Source organism: Mastomys coucha, unplaced genomic scaffold (genome assembly GCF_008632895.1).
Source record: "Mastomys coucha isolate ucsf_1 unplaced genomic scaffold, UCSF_Mcou_1 pScaffold5, whole genome shotgun sequence".
Taxonomy (NCBI): domain Eukaryota; kingdom Metazoa; phylum Chordata; class Mammalia; order Rodentia; family Muridae; genus Mastomys; species Mastomys coucha.
Genome location: NW_022196911.1, coordinates 1,920,942 through 1,936,039, shown reverse-complemented (window position 1 = coordinate 1,936,039; position 15,098 = coordinate 1,920,942). Strand labels below are relative to the sequence as shown.

Here is a 15,098-nt window from a genome sequence, read left to right as displayed (position 1 = left end):
CCCTTTTCCCCTTCCTTCTGCTCCCCCCTCCTTCCCCTTTCCATCTCCCCCTCGTTCCCCCTCCCTCTTGAATGCCTCTGCCCTCAGATCTCCATACTCTCACATGTTCTTATTCCCATCAGTCCCTTTGCCTGCCTAAAAAGTTTGAAATCTTGCCAGGGTGAGGGGGATACCCAGGGGACCCCCAAGTGCTCAGAGAAGAAGGGGAGGGGAATGAGGGAAGGGGTTAACCTCGAGGGGAGCAGTGAGCAGAACATAAAGTGAATAAATAAAAATTAAAATTAACATAAGAAATGTTTTACTTCTACTTTCATGTCATATAAATATGCCTAGTTTTATATATCTGTGTATGGGGACCACGGGAGAGAAGGCATATAGTAACTGTCCTTTGGCAATAGGTGTAATCGATTCATGTAATTACCGTCAGTCATGTCAATCTTTCTGCTAATGATGACATTATATTCTTTCTTATGGCTGTAAATATTCCATTGTGTGTACTTGCACATACACACATACACACACACACACACACACACACACATGCACACACATGTACTACACATAACATTTTCCTTTCCTTTCTATGGTCTGTTGTTGGGCACCTAGGCTCGCTCGCTCCATAATTCGGCAGTTGTGAGTATTGCAATAGGCATTGGTGGTTCCTTACTGTTTCCTAGCCCTAAGAAGCTGGTATTACGTTTACATCAGGGGACTGGAACACAGCACACAATCAGTCAGGATATATCTATGACTGTGCTCCAGATGGGAGACACTGAGAATGCAGTGAGTTGTATTTGGTTGACTAGAGTCTCATGGACAGGAGCTGTAGATTTGAGCAATGGTTTGAATAAGAGCCTACAATGAGTAGAATTCATTCTGTGAAGCATAAACCGACCTGTTCACCATTAGCCATTCCAAGCATATTAACTCATGGAAATACTCTTTCACTTCTGCTGCCTGTGCTATATGCCTTAAATATTATTTAATAGGTAGATTCTGGTAACAGTGATATATGTGGTAAAAATCAACTGTTCTTTTCTTTATATTTTCTTTCTTACAGTTATTGGCTTTGGCACATGCGATTTTATGCAGTTGCTTCTGCAATTCACTGAGTGTGGGCTTTGGATGGGCTCTGAGAGCTTCTGGCTTCTTGTGTCTCTGGATCATAATGCCCCAATATATTTCTTATACACACTGAGTATTATTTTATTTACCACTGATTCCATCATGATTAAACATATGGTTGTTCCATACTGAAAATGTAAGGTTCTTCTAAATTGGCTAGCCCCAAGATCCATCAAATCATGTATCTATTCCATGTTCTGCATAAGCTTAAAATGTGTTTTTCCTACTTACTAGTCCCTGTGTTAAGATTTTAATTAAAGAATAATTATCTTTGGAACCAGAGAAAGGACCTGAGTGGTTAAGAGGTATCACTATTGTTACAAAGGTCCAGCTCCCAGCACATTTATGTGGCGTCGATGTCCTTTACTCAGCTGCTGTCCCAAGCATGCCCTACCTTCACAGAAATTGAGGCTAAGTGTCTGTTGCCATGGACCAACTGCTTCCTGTCACTGTCTGGTTCTAATCTTTGGCTGATTCCCTCATTTCTATGACTACCAGATCCTATAGGAATCTCGAGGATGCCTCGTTCAACTCTGGGGCACATAATTCATGGGGGTGTCGGGGGCAGAGGGGACTCCTCACATGCTAATGTTGAGATACAGAAACCCCAATTTAGTCTTCTCAGATGTAGTCTGAGCCTAGATATTTGTTTGTGTGTGCAGCCAGGGGCTCGAGACTGTTGCTCTGTTATATGAAACCTTTACGTTCTCACTGTTCAGTGCTCCCTCCAACTTACCTTTTTTTCTAATTCCTCAGGAGAAGCTAAATGATCAGCTGGAGGAGCAGAGACAGGAGCAGGCCCTGCAGAGGTACCGCTGTGAGGCAGATGAGCTGGACGACTGGCTGTTGAACACGAAGGCCACCCTGGATGTTGCACTGGGTACCTCCCAGGAGCCCATGGACATGGATGCCCAGCTGGTGGACTGCCAGGTACAAAGATGCTCTAGAGAAGTGGTTCTCAGCTTGTGTGTCGAGACCCCTTTGGGAGTCACATGCCAGATATCCTATCCTGTATATCAGATATTTACATTATGAATCAAACAATAGCAAAATTATGAAGTAGCAACAAAATAATTTTATGGTTAGGGGGTTCACCACAGCATGAGGAACTGTGCTAAAGGATCTCAGCATTGGGAAGGTTGAGAAGCAATGCTCTACATGATGAGGGAAAGGAAAGAAATGTGCCTACCTCATTGTCTTAGTCAGGGTTTCTATTCCTGCACAACATTATGACCAAGAAGCAAGTTGGGGAGGAAAGGGTTTATTGAGCTTACACTTCCACATGGCTGTTGATCACCAGAGGAAGTCAGGACTGGAACTCAAGCAGGTCAGGAAGCAGGAGCTGATGCAGAGGCCATGGAGGGATGTTTCTTACTGGCTTGCTTCTCCAGGCTTCCTCAGCCTGCTCTCTTATAGAGCCCAAAACCTCCATCCCAGGGATGGCACCACCCACAAGGGGCCCTACCCCCTTGATCACTAATTGAGAAAATGCCCCACAGCTGGATCTCATGGAGGCACTTCCCTAACTGAAACTCCCTTCTCTGTGATAACTCCAGCCTGTGTCAAGTTGACACACAAAACCAGTCAGTACAGGAAGGTTGAGAAGCAGTGCTCTACATGATGAGGGAAAGGAAAGAAATGTGCCTACCTCATGAAGGATATTTTAAAAAAAATACAGATAATATACTGATAAGGTCCTGATAAAGACATATGAGCTTCCACAAATTTGAGACTTCACATATTTACAGAGTTCGTTATTAACACAAAAATAATATTCAAACCTGGAATTGGTTCTTAAAAAACACTGCCAGTGGTATCTAGCCTTTAAAAATATTCAGGGACCAGAGAGATGGCTCAGCAGTTAAGAGTGATTCCTACTCTTCCAGAAGACCCATGCTCAGTTCCCACCATCCATATCAGGTGACTGCTTGCCTGTAACTCCAGCTCCAGGGGATCCAGTGCCCCTGGATGATAGTCTGCACTCATGTGCACATATGTGTGCATAGTCTAAACTAAAACTATTTTTTGAAGAAAATTTCAGCATAGTGGCTTACATCTCTAGGTCTGTATTCTTAGTTCTTGATACCAAAGCTTTTTTCTGTTATAGTTATTTAAGTCTTACTTTGTAGTCTTCTTGACCCAGAATGTATTATGTAACACAGGCTGGCCTCAGACTCCACCCCAATGCTGGTGGTCCAAGCATGCACCACTGCGCCTGGATAAACTCTTAGCTTTTTTTGCTACTATTTAAGAAGTCTATAGATACCAGGATATTTATAGTATCTGTATTTAATGGCTAAAAAGAAATATAAACTAGCCTTGCAGTGTTGGCACACACCTTTAATCCCAGCACTTGGGAGGCAGAAACAGGTGGATCTCTGAATTTGAGGCCAGCCTGGTCTACAGAGTGAGTTCCAGGACAGCCAGGGCTACACAGGGAAACCCTGTCTTAAAAAAGCAAAACCAAACCAACCAACTGACCAAGGAAATATAAACTGAATAAGAAGAATTAGTATCACTGAGTCAAACTGAAATAAATGTAATTAATTGGAAGCCTCCATGAGAGCTCAGTTGCCATTTGGAACATAGTCCTCACATGGTACCTGAGAAACCAGTGTTAGGAAGCCAGGGAGGCTGTTGTCCTTCCAAAGGAGCAATGTGCTTCCTCTCATGTCAGGTTTCTAAGAACTAACATAAGAGGGGGTTCCAAAAAGGTTATAAAGTACAAGATCTATTCCATAAAAGTGTTTGGGGCTTGGTTTGACCTTTGGTTTGATTCTGAGGATCAAATCTAGATACTTTATTACTGATCCACATCCCCAGCTCCTTAAATGTTGTTAACTTCAATGTGTTTTTTTTTCTTCATCTCTTCACCTCTCCTCTCTTCTCTTCTCCTCTCCTCTCTTCTCTTCTCCTCTCCTCTCTTCTCTTCTCCTCTCCTCTCCTCTCCTCTTCTCTGCTCTCTTCTCTTCTTTTCTTCTCTTCTCTTTTCTCAAGAAATAGCATGGTACTTAGAACCTCATGTGCTAGGCAAGGTCCCTATCACTGAGCTACAACCTTAGCCCTACATAGAGGTCTTTATTGTTATTAATTATTATAGATACTGGTGCTGACTTCTTGCTACTGTAAAAATTCCTGAGCTAATCGACTTAAAAAGCAGAAAGGTTTATTTCCATACTGTTGAAAGGTCTTGTCCATGCACTCCAACACTGTTTTAGGCATGCAGCACGTAGAAGAAGCTCATCTCATTGCTTGGTACCAAAGGGAAGGATAAATATAAGCATCCACAACCTACTTAAACAAAGTATCTAAAATCCTCCTTAAGACTCAATTTTGTAAAGGTTTCTATCTCCTTCCAATAGGACCAAGCTGAGGACCAAGCTCTTAATGTCTGCCCGTAGGAACATATTCTATTATTTCTAGTCTCTTTTCCATTGTCGAAAGTTGTGACATCTATTTTAATGTTTCCTTTTAGGGCTTAAAATTAACACCCAAGCTAGTATTTCAGCCATGGATTATATACTGTTGTTGCTAACCCCCCTTTCAGATGTATATGTTTTCAGAGAAATTCAGAAAACCTTCAGAAAGCTGACCCTATTCTGACAATACAGGTCAGGACATTTACAAAGCAGTAAAATGTGTTTTCATAGCATTTAAAGGAATAAGAAGCATATGGCACTGAAACTAAACAGATCAATCAACTTGATTTTTCAAATCTAATATTTATTTTAAATCATTCAAAATAGAGATATTAATCCAGTTAAAAGTTAGACCATAGTAAGTTATGGAAATGTTAAAATCTTATGAATTTAAAATCATGAATTAAAAAATCTGTTTCATAATTATAGTTGGCTGTGACATGAGATTGGAGTCACATGTGAGGCATAGTGATGTTCTCCTTTAATCCCAGCATTTGGGAGACAGTACAGGAGAATCTCTAGGAGTTTAAGGCTAGCCTGTGCTACATCAAGAGTTCCAGGATAGCCTAGGGTTACATAGTGAGACCCTGTCTCAGGAAAAGGAAGAAAGAGAAAGAAAGAAGGAAAGAAAGAAAGAAAGAAAGAAAGGAAGGAAGGAAGGAAGGAAGGAAGGAAGGAAGGAAGGAAGAAAAGGAAGGAAGGAAGAAAGGAAGAAAGAAAGAGGGAGGAAGGGAAGGAGGGAGAGAGAGAGAGAAAGAAAAATGCTCAAGGTCTTGGCTTGAGCATTTGAAACATCAAAGCCCACCTTCAGTGTCAAACTTCCTCCAACAAGGCCATACCTCCTAATACTGCACTCTCTGAGCCTATGGGGGCCATTTTCATCTAAACCATCACAGAACTCCATTTCAAAGAGTTTAGAGGCTAAGCTCATAAAAACAACACAATTTATATAGAAAATAAAATGATTTATTTATTTTCAGTCTTTTTTTATTCCAGTTTCATAAAAGATCTTACTTTTAAAGGAAGAGATCATTTCTCTTCTATTTAGTCTCAATCTTGGAGGAAAAACTTTAATATTTTTGATGGAGATGAGAAAAATATTTTTAGATATAAGATCAAAATGGGTCATATTTTTAAAAAGAAGATGAAGACAGAAGCTGATCATGGCACGATGAAATTCATAATCTCATCTCTGGGGATGGGGCTGAGGCAGGAGGATTGCAAGTTGGTAGGCAGCATGGTCTTCACCATCAAAGTTTTGAAAGAAATTCCTTTTTAAATCGGCAAGAGTGTGATGTGTGATAATTCTACTAACATTAGTAATCTAATACTAAGAAAATGAGACTAGTAATGGAGTAGCATTCAGGCAGCAGCCTTTTCTATGTGCCTGTTCACTATACCAACTGTGTTTTCCATATGACTTTCTGATGTATTTTTAATTATAAAGTGTCTATTTAAAAGACAGAGTGAGAGAGAGAAAAGGTAAGAAGTATAGGAACCCCTCCTGCCCCCAAGCACATATCTTATTCTTCAAGGTAGAAGAAGCCACAGATAGATACCTGCCTGTGTGGTAAGTGGCTATTGAAGGTTGTGCTTAGAAACAGCCTCCAGGGGCTGGCAAGATGTGAGCATTCTGTCCCTGCTGTGTTTCTCCAGAACATGCTGGTGGAAATAGAACAGAAAGTGGTGGCCCTGTCGCAGCTGTCTGTGCACAACGAGAACCTGCTGTTGGAAGGCAAGGCTCACAGGAAAGATGAGGCAGAGCAGCTAGCGGTGAAGCTGAGGAGGCTCAAAGGGAGCCTTGTGGAGCTGCAGAGGACCCTGCACGACAGACAGCTCAACATGCAGGTGAGCATGGCTACCCGAAGCCTGGGCTGACACGGCGCTTGTGACACACATACCACCTACAGCTCTGTGAGTGTAGCAGTGGGGAGAAAGTGTTGGAGGCCAAATACACATATCTGCAGGCTTGGTTTCAGTAACATTTCAGCATGTCCATTCACACTCTGCCTTGGGTGTGGGTTCCAGCTAGGCTGTTAGCATTGATTGATCAGTATGTAGATCTGAGGGTGACGTTATGATAGGACGAGTTTGCCTTCCTTTTGGATACCTCTTACAGCACCCTCTCTAGATGTATCCAGACTGTTTTATGTGGCTTCTGCATTCAAACCCTTCCTTGTGCCAGGTCAATGACTCTTCCTACTGTCACACTGGGATTTCGCATGGTCAACTTTATTTTACGTTGTTGGAGTTTTCTGGGCTTTGTTTCCCTGACCTGCTTCTCAACTTTCTTTTGATTTCAGCTTCTTTGTGTCCTTAGATATTCTTTTTTTTTTTTTTTTTTTTTTTTGAACATTTGACTCTAGGGATTGGTTGTAGACATCTGTCTCACGTTTTTAAAGGGCACATTTAACCCATTTAGATTTGTTGTGATAGGTGGTATACATGAACTTTTATTTTACTGTATTTGCCCCCATCTTCCCTCTCTTTAATAGGGTCTTACTATGTGGACTAGGTTATTCTGGAACTCACTGTGTTGTATATACCAAAGGAATGAATGGTGTGTGTGTGTTTGTGCATGTGTGGGTGTATACGTACGTATGTGTGTGTGTGTTTGTGTGTGTGTAGAACAATCCAGCCAAAGGGAAAGCTAGCGTTAAGAAGACTGACGGATGGGATTACACTCTGGCTGTCTAAAACCAGTGTAGCTGGAGTAGAGTAACAGAAACAAATAGAATTAAACTGTGTCTTAGGCAGCTTAGTTTGCGGTAGCCGAATTTCCCCAAACTGAGTAGTTTAGGAACTACAAACACAGTGCAGTCTGTTCTCAGTTAGGTTCTGAGGAGTCTGACTAAGATGCAGCAGTGGCTTCAGTGTCGAGTGAGGGTTCTCAGCCTGATCCACAGATGGCATCTTCTTCCTGTGTCTTCAAGTGAAGGAAGAGACTAGCTGAGACCTCCTTCACAACGAAGCTAGCTGCAGTAAGGTTACCTCCCGCAGGCAGTCCTTCCCTTTAACATCACAGTGGGGATTAGGTTCCAGTGATCACAGAGGTCCACAAGACCATAGGTGGTGACCTAGAGACTTTGAGCTTAACTCTGAGGACTATGAAAGGCCATTGGACTGTCTGCGAGTAGAGGAGGGACTTGGTAAGCCTATACCCACAGTTGGACTGGGATAGAAGCTGGAGGTCAAATAGCCGATGGTCGCAGCAAAGGGCAAAAGGCACAGGGCATAGGGCAAAGGGCGCAGGGAACAAGTGCCCTTTTCCTGTCCTCTTCCCTTCCCTCTTCTCCCCTCCTCTCCCCTTCCTCTCCCCTCCTCTCCCCACTCACTCCCCTCCCTTTCCCTCTCCCCCTCCCTTTCTTCCCCAGTTCCCTCCCTCCTCCCCTCTCTCCTCCCTTCCCTTCCACTTGCCTCCCCTTCCCTTCCCCTCCCTTTCCTTTCCTTGCCAGTCTCCTCCCTTCCCTCCTCCTCTACCCTCCCTCCTCCCCTACCCTGCTCTCCTCTACCTTCCCTCCTCTCCCCTTCCCTCCCTTTCCCTCCCCTTTTGTCCTTCCTCTCCCCTCCTTCCTCTCCTCCTCTCCTCTTCCCTTCTTTTCTTCTTCTTTTTCTACCTTCCCATCCTTTCTCTGATTCCCTACACCAGAATCAAATGCCCTGCACATCTCAGCATTTATTGTGACCCTGAGCTCCACTCCTAACCTGTATTTCTCAGTGCTGTTGTATGTGCGTGGAGTGTAATATATGTTGCCCACTTACTTTATTTTGTTGTTTTACAAACTGAATGGGCATGGGTATCAGTGAAGACCCAGTCTCTCCATTTCTCCTGGATAAACATGAGGAAACACAGACCTAAGGACATGTGAAAGTCTCTTGAATGACAAGCTGTCTCTCTTCATAAGGAGCTTATTCATTTTCACACTATGTCACTGATAGAAGCAGTGTAAAGTTCGCCCTATGTGGATAGCAAACTACTTTATGAAGAAATGGTTTATCTCAGGTTTAGCATCCCCAGAGTCTCACTGCTCTTCCAAGGAATATTCTAGGAAGAAAGGTGGTAACTGCCCTACTTTTCCAAAATAAACATCCCTGGATGCTCCACCCAGTGAGTCTCTAGTAACAGAAACTACCTCACTTCTTCCTCCCTTGGCAGAAGGGAACACTGTCATCTCTAGGCTTGTATTCCTCTGCCAGAATGGCCTCAATCCCAAGGGGGAAAGAACTCAAGTATGAACTAGATTCTTAATCAGTTTTGCTTTCTGAGGGCTAAGTCTTAACTTTCAAAATGACTGAGTCAGAAAACATTACTAACTAAAAAACCAAATATAACAACACAGAAAACACAGTCTAAGTGAGTTTTCCATGCATTTGTTTGTTTGTTTAACTTGAAGCTGTGGACTTGCTCAGCCAGACATATGAGTTCTTAGAATCTGGAAGTCCATTTGTGTAGAAATGATTCTGTGGGCTCCCATTCCAATCACCATCTTTTACAAGCACAACCTGTCTTTGGTGATTTGAAAGACACTCTGGAAGTCCAAGGTAAAGTGTGAATGGGTCCTGTGGGCGTTAGGAGTCTGTGAGGGATCTTCTGGGTAGGCTCTGGGAAACAAATGCTGGCTGAATTAAACAGCAGAGAGGAAACAGCCTGGATCCCAAGAGAAAAGGCAAAGAAGCCCACGGCCAGGACCAGTGCTTTGTCAGCTGGAATGGCCGTGACTGGGGACTTGAGTCTGGTGTGCTGTCTCCTTGAGGTGTCATTGTGCGTCTTGTGTTTCCATCCTGCAAAGTTCTCATGTAACCTGTTTTGTTTCCCTGGCTGGGGAATGAGCTAGGGTCTCTGAGAGTTCATTCTGCAATGATGGTGTTCTCCAGTCGCTTGTGCGAGAACCCTGCTCACCTAAACCTCTACTTTCCAGAAACCCACTATTTATCTTGGGGAGAAATTCCTGGGAAGGAGGGATGCTTCGAGAATGAGATGAGTCACCTACTCCAAACGTGTTGCAAGATATAAATAGCATCTTTTAGGCCGAGGGCACTCACATTGTTCTACCTGATTTGGCTTCTCCAATTGGGAAGCTTGCTCCTGTCAAAGGAAAAGGAAGTACATGCCCAGAACATAAGAATTCACATGAGGTCATAGACTAGGTCTTCTACATGTTCTTTTTTTTTTTTTTTTAAGATTTATTTTATTATATCTAAGTACACTGTAGCTGTCTTCAGATGCACCAGAAGAGGGTGTCAGATCTCGTTATGGATGGTTGTGAGTCACCATGTGGTTGCTATGATTTGAACTCAGGACCTTTGGAAGAGCAGTCAGTGCTCTTAACCGCTGAGCCATCTCTCCAGCCCCATCTTCTACATGTTGATGGCTTGCTTCACCATAGAGCAGCCACACCAAGGTACAGAGACAAAGATGTAGTCTGTCATCTCAGTAAGTCCACCATTGTCTTAGGGTTACCATTGCTGTGATGAAACACCATGACCAAAGCCACGTGGAGAGGAAAGGGTTTATTTGGCTTATGTATCCTGAATCACATTTCATCGTGGGGGGCATGAATACACAATAGGGAACCTGGAGTTAGGAACTGATGGCAGAGGCCATGAAGGAGTGTCAATTATTGGCTTGCTCTCTGTGGCCTTCACAGCCTGATTTCTTATAGCACTCAAGAGAACCCACAATGGGTTGGCCCTCCCATATCAATCACTAATTAAGAAATCACTAATTAGACTTGCCTCCAGCCTTATTTTAGGGAGACATTTTTCTCAATTGATTGAGGTTCCCTCTTCTCAAATGACTCTAGCTTGTATCAAGGTGACATAAAACTAGCTAGCACAACCATGAATCATGGGACTGCAGGAAAGAAAACACAAGTATAGAAACCCAGTGTTTTCCCTGGAGCGGTGGGTTAGAATGCAGGAACTCAGAGAAAAGGCAGGGCCTCTGTCGATAAACTAGCTGAACTGGAATGGTGGACTTTATCTACCTTCCGACATGAGGGTGGGGCAAGGGACAGAGAAGGGTAGGTCTCTGGGTTGATAGCAAGATAATCCAGGTAGATGCCTCATCAGATTCTAGCCACAATGGCCCCTTCCATGCTGATGTTCTCAATTACGTTTCTGCACAGGGCCATACTGGGGCCATACTGGGGCTATATACTAGGGCCATACCTGTTCTCCAGTTCTGGGATACTCTCTCCTAGGTCTGTGCCAGGTTTTCTACTTTTCCATGCTCCCTGCAGTCCTTCCCCTCTGCAGTGCTCTCAGACCAGCCTGGCAAGCTGTTCCCACCACCTTCTGTCCCTTTACCTCCTGTCCTCTTTTCTGGCCCTCCTATGTAACTCAGCCTTGCTGGTGCGTCTGTTAGTTATCTGGGTCCTGACCCAGGCCCTTGTCTGGCTGCTTCCTAGAACTCTGAGCTTCAATAGCAATGTCTAATGCATAATAATGTATTTAAAGGGTGAACTGTATAAAAATAATCTGATCTATCTCTTTACATACTCAGGCTCTGAATCCTCAGCTGGTCTCAGTGTGAAGCAAGAGGCTAGGTGGACCTTTGACATCCCATTAGAAAGGGCAAGAAGGTTGTCTGGGTGATAAGTAACTGCTTTTTTGCTTTCTTCCCTACCCAAACTCCCAAAGCAGTGAGGAATGGGGTTGGGGGCAGGGGTGGTCATGAGATGAAGGGAGAAAGCAGCAGGTTTTGGGATTGTCACTTGTAATTATCACACCAAGTCCCTTTAAAACCCTCGAGGACTTTTTTTTTTTAATTTGTAGGATTCCAAACACTGTGCCTACAGTTAATTGACACTTTTTTATGTTATTCCCCTGTACCCCCCCACCATACCCACTGGAGAGCGCACACACACACACACACACACACACACACACACACACACAGGGTTTCTCTGAGTAACTCTGTCTGTCCTGGAACTCACTCTGTAGGCAAGGCTGGCCTTGAACTCAGAAATCCACCTACTGTCACCTCCTGAGTTCTGGGATTAAAAGGTGTGTACCACCTCCAACCAGTTTATTATGCAAATTTTATTGGCACTGAAAAACTCTCATTTGGACCTAAGCTATTTATTTCTGGAGGCAGCTGTCAGAGGAAAGGGTTTCTCTGTTATCTAGCCCAGGCTATTCTGGAACTTGCTATGTAGAACAGACTGGCCTTCAACTCACAGAGATACACCTACCTTTGCTTCCAGGCCACTGGGAACTATTTATTATACAGACATATATAATTACCTCTTTTTGAATAGGAGACAATCACAAATCAAGAGTTCTATAATTAATTCAAGTCTAGGAGATCCATAGGTGGAGCTGGAAGCTACTCTCTACTTTCTTTATACATTTATTTTATAAGCATTTTATATTTTTAATTTTTATAGATTCTTTACAGCTTTGCTTCATCTTTGAAACTTTTAGACATATATACAGTGTACAATGTGTCTTGATCATGTTCGCTTCTTATTCCCCTCGTCAGCAGGTCCCAGGACTCTCATAACATCTCTCCCAACTTGATGTCCTTTTTTAATTTTTATTTTTTAATCCCCTGAACCCAGTTAGTGCTGCCTTCTTATGAGTGAAATGTTGTCGGGGTTGGTGTGAGGAAAGGCTTCCTGCCTCTTGAAGTTCTCTGGAGATTGTTCCCGTGGTTGACCACTTCCTACCACTCTTAAAAACAGAGTTGAAGCGGCTAGGCTGGGGTTGGGTGGGGGTGGGGAAGCCGAGGATGTTCGGCCATCTTGGAAGCCCTTGCTGTGTGTTACTGAGTGTCTCAGCATTGTGACAAAATGCCTGATGGAGACTTTAGGGATGAGAGACTTAGTTTTTTGCTTTGTGTTTTCAGAAGTTTGACTCCATGACCCCGCTGTTAATGTTAGTGGCCAGGCAAAGACATCATGGCTTAAGGGCATGCAAAGCAAAGCTTTACAACTCAGACAAGGAAAGAAAAAGTACCCTTCAAATGCCACTAATGACCCTTTTCCCAGATGGGCTGCTCTTTGCCTCATTCCACCACTTTTCAGTAGTCTACCTAGACTAATCCACCATGGGTGGATTAGAACTGTGGATTTCCGCAGAGTCCTCACGACCTAACAGACACATGGAGAGGTATGCCTTCTTACTCTCTCATGATCCCTGCACTCAGCCAAAGTTGACAGCCAGGATTAACCATCACGTCTTGCTCTTCCTGAATTCTAGAATGTGAACCGAACCATAGACTTGCTGTTCCTCAAAGGTGTTGATCTCTTTGGTTGGTAACCTTCTAAAAAAAAAAAAACGGTTTGAGAAGCAGGCACTTGCTAGCATGCCCATTTTGGATAGATACCATGAGAGACATGTTGGCAGGCCGAAGCTTTTAGAAGGACAACGTTTCACGTGAAATGATTATCTGGGTAACATTTTTAGCTTTGTGTGACTTTTACAAGTTCATAAAAGGGTTGAGTTTTATATTTATGTGGAAAAAAATTTAGAGTAATATTTGGTGACTACTCTGGGAAAGTGGGCCTCCTTACAAATGCTTCTGGGCATAATCATCTGCTTATTCTTGTTCCTAAAAGTCTCAAAATCTTGTGTTACCATCATGTTTTATGGCAATGTTGAGATGATGGTAATGAAATCATTATCCCAACCACACCAAAGAAGCCATCTTTCCAGTGAGGTGGGGTTTTTCTGTGGGTGGTTTCAACCCCAGAACAAGGGACTGAGGTGCGTATTGTAAGTACCAAAGCAAACCTGGCCTCCAGGTTCTCCCAGCATCCTTCAGTCCCTTCCTGGCATACCCTTCCCACTAACATTGAACTTTCCAGCCTAGGGGCTGGGCTGCCCTTCCACTATATAATCCATCACTTTTGTCTCCTTGTTCAGTCTCTCTCTCCTCTCTCTCTCTCTCTCTCTCTCTCTCTCTCTCTCTCTCTCTCTCTTTTTCTTTCTCTCTCTCTCTTTCTCTCTCTACTCCCCCTCTACTTCTCTCTCTCTCCTCCCTCTGGCACCCACCCTTTTTCTGTCCTTTACTGTCACCTCCTCTGTCTCCCTTCCAATGGCAACATCCCTGGCCTCCTTCCTTGAGGCCAGAGAACTCTCTTGCCCTGGAGCAGCTTCCCAATAAACCTGCATTTCATATAACCTATTCTGGCTTGAATTGGTTCATTTTCACCAGCAGAGAAACAATCTATCAGTGTGGCCCCTGATTCTTGTCTCATCTTGTTCAAAGCAGGGAGCCACACAAGAGAAAGAGGAGAACGATGTTGACTTCACGGACACTCAGAGCCCTGGAGTACAGGAATGGCTGGCACAAGCCCGCAGCACAAGGACCCACCAGCGGCAGAGCAGCCTCCAGCAGCAAAAAGTAAAGCTTTTCCCACCTTCCCGTAGGCATCTCTGCCATGAGCAGAACTTGAGGGCAGTGGTTCTATGGCCATAGGTTTTGTTGGCATGAGTTTTGTTTTGTTCTGGCTTCAATGCTGGGAATAGAACCCAGGCCAGGCAGTGATCCACATCCCCAGCATTGACATTGTTCTTCAATAGTTCTCTGATGCAATGGTTGCTTCTATTTTACTATTACACAAAAGCACCAGCAAGGCTTCTGAGAATGGGCAAATCTCTGAAATACATTGTTTTTCTCCCCAAAGAAATGAAATGTGTTTCTTAATTTCTAGTAGGCTCCTCACAAGATCCAATTGCAAATGGTTGTGATACAAATGATTTCTGTTGATTAATTTTTTTAAAGGAAACTAACTCTCTGTAAAAGGCATACATCAGTATTTTCTCATGTCAAAGTGTAAACGCAGTTACTGTGAATGAGGTCAAACCATACCCGCTGATATTAAAGTTTACTGTCCTGAACTGATCTTGGTAAGGAGTTTGTCCTGGTTAGTTCAAGACAGCATGGACTCTGAAAGGAAGGAATGTATTCCACCCACATGAGGGCGCTGTTGTCCAGCAAAAATTTTCTGTTCCTGTTGCTTTTTTTCTTTTCCAGTATATTTAATCAGAGCAAGAGAACTTGCCTAAATCGTGCTCAGACGTATAATTATTAGAGCCCTCTTTACTTTCTGCAGATAGAAAGCAGTGACGGTGACAGCGACCATCAACAGCTCCCTGAAGTGACCACAAAGTTTGCATTTGTGCATGAGTTCGAACAGGAGCTGGCTGCACAGAAGAGCCTCCTCCGCTCAGTAGCTAGCCGCGGAGAGGAGATTCTAACCCAGCATTCCACTGCAGATGGCTCAGGTGGCCTTGGGTAGGTTTTGAAACTTTCTCCCCTCGTGTTTCCCTGTTGTTTGGAAAAAAAAAAAAAGGAACACCTTGCTCCAAAGTTACTTTCCACACAAGGCACTGACCCCCATTCACTTTAGGATATTAAATGTGCCTGCACTGCCAGGCAACTGCCATTGCAGATAGAAACATGGCTACTGATAATGACTAATGAGTTTACCTTCCTGGATGCCCAGCCCACCTATCCCGGGGGACAACCATTTCCTGAGTCAAATGAAAAATGTGTTATTGAATCAAATCTATGATATTTCCAACTGATGACTATACCTAACT

At 43.5% G+C, this 15,098-nt stretch overlaps 1 protein-coding gene across 15 annotated transcripts in view; it reads left to right on the top strand.

Annotated features, from left to right (window-relative positions):
* The window catches only part of Syne1 (spectrin repeat containing nuclear envelope protein 1), a 506,592-nt gene that overhangs the window by 354,611 nt on the left and 136,883 nt on the right, over positions 1–15,098 (top strand). For 12 of the 15 annotated variants that reach the window (XM_031352591.1, XM_031352581.1, XM_031352587.1 and 9 more), the window contains 4 exons: positions 1,882–2,055; positions 6,201–6,392; positions 13,762–13,896; positions 14,609–14,790. In XM_031352591.1, coding sequence (XP_031208451.1) covers positions 1,882–2,055; positions 6,201–6,392; positions 13,762–13,896; positions 14,609–14,790 — 683 coding nt within the window. The remainder of the gene's footprint in view (positions 1–1,881; positions 2,056–6,200; positions 6,393–13,761; positions 13,897–14,608; positions 14,791–15,098) is intronic. The other 3 variants (XM_031352598.1, XM_031352583.1, XM_031352596.1) reach the window with 1 other exon arrangement.